The 4,702-nt window shown below is 52.6% G+C and overlaps 1 protein-coding gene across 1 annotated transcript in view; it reads left to right on the plus strand.

Moving 5' to 3' along the window:
• The first annotated feature begins 2,506 nt into the window (after positions 1 to 2,506).
• The window catches only part of POLE (polymerase (DNA directed), epsilon, catalytic subunit), a 46,190-nt gene continuing 43,994 nt past the window's right edge, over positions 2,507 to 4,702 (plus strand). The window contains exon 1 of the mRNA XM_010006524.1: positions 2,507 to 2,604. Coding sequence (XP_010004826.1) covers positions 2,507 to 2,604 — 98 coding nt within the window. The remainder of the gene's footprint in view (positions 2,605 to 4,702) is intronic.

The raw sequence follows: 4,702 nt of genomic DNA on the forward strand, positions 1-4,702 counted from the left end.
CAGCAGGGAGCTGGGGGCAGGCAGGAGGGAGCTGGGGGCAGGCAGCAGGGAGCGGGGGGCAGGCAGGAGGGAGCTGGGGGCAGGCAGGAGGGAGCTGGGGGCAGGCAGCAGGGAGCGGGGGGCAGGCAGGAGGGAGCTGGGGGCAGGCAGGAGCCAATGCTCGAAGCTGCTTTGGCAGCAGGCCAGGGCAGATGTCACACTGTGCTTTCGGTTTCTTGAGAAGTGACAGAGCCAGACCTACTATCTTCTGGGATAGATGAAAGAAGCTCCATGGTGGAGAAGGAGCCCTGGGATGACAGCCCCTGTAAGTTCAGTGCCTTCATTAAGAGTTTCTTCAGGGAAACCTTCATGCTGCCAGTGTCTCTGGATGACACCGTGCAGGAGCTCAAGTCCAGGCTGGACCTTTCCCTGACCCGAGTGGCTAACACTGGTCTTGCAATGGCAGTGATGTGGGACAACCTGACCCTGTGACACCAGAAAGTCAGTCCCAACTCCTTCTTGCAGTAGTTCAGAAATAGTTACTTGCTGTGTGACCCTGGAGAGGTAGAGGGGGAGTGGATTCAGATCAGGGTGTCTCCCAAGGAGGGACTCTGGCCAGGACTGCAGGCAGGAGGGAGGGGGAAGGTGGATGTGGTGTGTGCTGCCAGGGGACCCCTGCACTGGAAGTGGGGAGGGATGCACTGATGCGGTAGGGAGAGGAAGGACTCTGCTCCTGGAAGCTGAGCAAGAAATCTGCTCTCTATGTGGCAGCAGGAAGGAATGGTGAGGAGGAGGCTGGGAGAGTGTTATCATCCCTGTAGTGGTGCCTGACTGGGACGGGCACCTGGGGAGATTCCTGGTGCCTGACAGCTTGGTGTGACTGGGCACAAACCAGCAGGAAGAGGTTTCATAGCAAAGGTGTGAAGAAGAGTGAGAGGATGGGCCTCTTGACAAGCCCTGCTAGCTCTTGTGCCAAGATCTTCTCCCTCTGAGACAAGTGCACCGCATCTGTGTCCAGCAGGCCTGGTGTCGTAAATCAACCCGTGGTAAAAAAAACCCAGGTCCTGCAGGTAACACCAGTCTTGGAGCCAGGTTCAACACCTGGCTGTTGGCTCTTCTGCTGGCTCCTCCTCTTTGTTCCCTCATCGATCCCTTCAACTGGAAGAACAGAGAACACCACCCATGCTCCTGATCTCTTAACCATTCGTACTAAGGCCCTGAAGTCTCTCTTCATTGCCTTTGGACCTCTTATTACTACTTCATCATTACCTACCTGAAAAATTTACAAAAGGTAGTAATCTGAGGGCTTTATTAGGGAAGGAGCTTTTCATTAACGTCTTTAACCTGGGCCCCAGGGTGGCAGCAGACTTCCATATGAAGCAGGTCCCGTGGGCATATGGGACCTTCTGCTTCCTTCAGAACTGAGTCACCTATGACAGTCACTCTCCTTTTTTTATTTACTGCAGACATTTGATGGGTGTAGCCTGATTCAGTCCTGGTGATGCCTCCAAGTTGGGTGAACCATCATTTTTGTCAGCATTCATTTCCCCTTGCAAAGCATCATACCTATTATGCAAGGGCACCTGGGAAGGTTGCTGGAGTTGCTGAGTTGCTGGAGCAACATGCCTGCAACATCTGCTGTGTCAGGCAGGACCTTGCTGCCATTTACCCCTGTCCTCTAAGTCACCATGTTCAACCAGGCAAGGAGAGGAGAGGGACTTCAATGTGTTATGAGCCATGTCAACCTGTTGGGCTTGTTTCAGGGAGGGCAGGTTGTGGCTCCAGTGATCTATCTGTTCGTTGCAGTCCCTAATGCTTCTTTACCTACTCACCTCCTCCTGGAGCTCCATCCACCTGGGCACACCTCCACCAGGAGGTGTGAGCAGGGCACAACCTGCAGCCATATATTTGGGTGGCAGCATTTTCCCAGGAGAGTTCAGTTTAGGAAGCTGTCTGCCCTAGAGGTTGGAGCTGGAGGGGGAGGGGGTGTCAGTCTCTTCACCCAGGGAAGAAGTGAGAGAACAAGATGAAATGGCCTCAAGTTGTGCCAGGAAGGTTTAGATTGGATATTAGGAGCAATTTCTTCATGGAAATGTTGTCAGGACCTGGCCTAGGCTGCCCAGGACACTGGTGGAGTCACCAGCCCTGGAGGGATTTCAAAGATGTGTAGATGTGGTGCTGACAGACATGGTTTAGTGGTGGCCTTGGCAGTGCTGGGTTAATGATTGGACTTGATGATCTGAAAGGTCTTTTCCAACCAAAACAATTGTATGATTCTGTACTCCTCTGGACATGACCTGAGCTCTCTGCTTTGTGTTGCTGTTGCAGTGCAACGTGGTGATGAAGTGGTCCAGCCTGATCTTCCAGGTTAGGCCATGCCCTGGTCCTCATTGACAACCTGGTACAGAGGGGCTGGTGGAGCTGCACAATGGTGAGTGTAGGACCTCAGGTCACTGCATGGTGATGAGCACGTCCCTGCCACTGTTCATGGAGGTGGGGAAGATAATGGATGCAGGAGTTGCGGTAGATGCAGGAGCATGTGATGGTACATGAGGGGACCAGTGCAGCTGATGGGATCAGGAAGGCTGAGGGAATGCTGCTTGAAGATGGCTTCTTCTCCCAAATGTGAGGCAAAAATGACCATCTCTTCCTGTTCTGGTCTCAGACTTTGCTGCAGTGAAGCTGTTGGAGCACCCACACAAATCTCTGCCAGAGTCCTCGGAGAGGTCTCTCAGGATGCCTGAGACAAGGATACTGAAGTGAGGAGCACCACAGAGCTGGGTAGAAAGGCCTGGCTGCAGCGTGGGCTCACAGCCAGCCCTGCAGATGGGGTGTCCTGCACTGCCCATGGCCATCCCAGTACCACATTGGTTGGCAGGAGCTGTGGGTGCTGACGTGGTCCCAGGAGTGGTCCCTGGCCCTGACAGTGCTCCAGGGCAGAGCTCCCATGCTGGCCCATTTGCCCCTGCTGAAGCAGGGAGCAGGGCCAGCACTACACCTTACACTGGGGATGTTGCCCCTGCTCTCAGAAGACTTCTGCTCCCGCCTCCAGCAGGCAAACATGGCTGGAGGGCAGAAACACAGGTTGTGAGTGCTCTCCCCTGTGCTCCCTTCCCCATCACTGGACAGTGATGAATTGCTGAACCCAGACTCACCACCACAGGGAAACGACTCATGCTGCGAGAGATAGGTAAGGGTCCTGGCAGGGTGCTGTCACACCCAAGGGAAATGTCACATCAGGAATCCAGGGACTGTCACCTGGGAGGTTGGGTGAGCCTTCAAAACCTGTTTTTTTGCAGCAACTCTTCATCCTCCAGAAGGGTCTAGTTCCTTTTGTTACACTGACTCAGCACACACTGCTCCAGTTTTCAAGTTCCTGGGAAGAGCAAATTCTACTTGCTCACATCCCAAGATTATTCTTGCTGCTAAACATTTTACCTGCCTGTGGCCTCTGTCCTCCCTGCTGATTCACCATAGCAGAGAGGGAACAGCCCAGGCTTTACTTACAAGAACATCAGCAGCTAGTAACACTTTCTCTCTCAGGAAACAGAAACTTTATTATCTGCAATTTCCATCTGCAAAATGCACCCTAAAATCATGGGTGAAATATGTATTTTGGAGCTCCAAAGATGGGGTGCCCACCTGTTATCTTCCCCACCAATGCATGGGGGATGCATCGACTAACTCAGATGCCTGTCCCACCCCTGTGGCATCTACCCAAGTGAGGCCAAGTCCTCCTTGCTGTGCCTGCACACAGGGTTTCTCTTGGGCACCACCACAGGGATCCACATTAAAGAGGTTGTGAGCCTCAGACACAGCCAGAGCTTGTTTTGGATCTCAGGACAGAGGAGCTGCCAGTTAGTGATGACAGTGATGCCTTTCTGGGCATGAGGCAGCAGCTGCTCAGATCTGCTGCTGCTTGTGAGGCTCTAAGCTCCCAGGCCAAGCTGCATTGTGCTTCACTATAAATCCCAGCAAGCCTGTTGCAAGCAACACCCAGGTGCAACATCCCATTCAGTCCCAAGCTAGCCACCCTTATGTTGCAGCATCTTCCAAGAGTGATGCCGGAGTGTCGTGGTTTGAGCCAGGATGAAGCAAATTTTTCTGTTACTGATTTTTTTTTTTTTCCTTCAGTAAGCTTTCTTTTAACTAGCAACAGTGTGTTCTAGCTAAGACTGATAAGACACTGGAATGTGTCTCTAACTACTGAGGCTTCAAGGTCGCACCTTCACTCTGCCGGCTCAGACACTTGCAGGGAGATCTCTGACCCCCCCGTAGGAGGCTGAGTTAGACAGAGAGCAAAACTGGCCAGAGAGATTCCATTCCATATATCTACGTAAGCTCAGAGGAAGGACAGAGATCACAGAAGACAGCTTCCTTCCTTTTTCTTCTTCCCTTCTCCTCCACCCATGGCCGGCGTCCGGGGAGGACTCTGTTCATCCCTCACCATGGACCCCCAGGCTCCAGCTCTCCTGACCCTCCTCACTCTGCGCTTTGTCCAGCAGCAGCTCCGGGATTTCTCAGGACTCTCCCAGCTCAGGAGATGCTGTGGGAGTTTCTGGGGGTGGGGGGAGGTGAGAGGCTTTTGCTCATACCTGAACATATCTGTATATAATTGTATATATTTTCTTGTATCATTCATTAGTGTTTTAATTAAAGCTGTGTAGTTTAGTTTTCAATCCAGCCAAGTCTCTCTCTTTTTCTCTCTCTCCTTCCCTACCTG

The sequence above is a fragment of the Chaetura pelagica genome, unplaced genomic scaffold (genome assembly GCF_000747805.2).
Source record: "Chaetura pelagica isolate M959 unplaced genomic scaffold, ChaPel_1.0 scaffold301, whole genome shotgun sequence".
NCBI classification, from domain to species: domain Eukaryota; kingdom Metazoa; phylum Chordata; class Aves; order Apodiformes; family Apodidae; genus Chaetura; species Chaetura pelagica.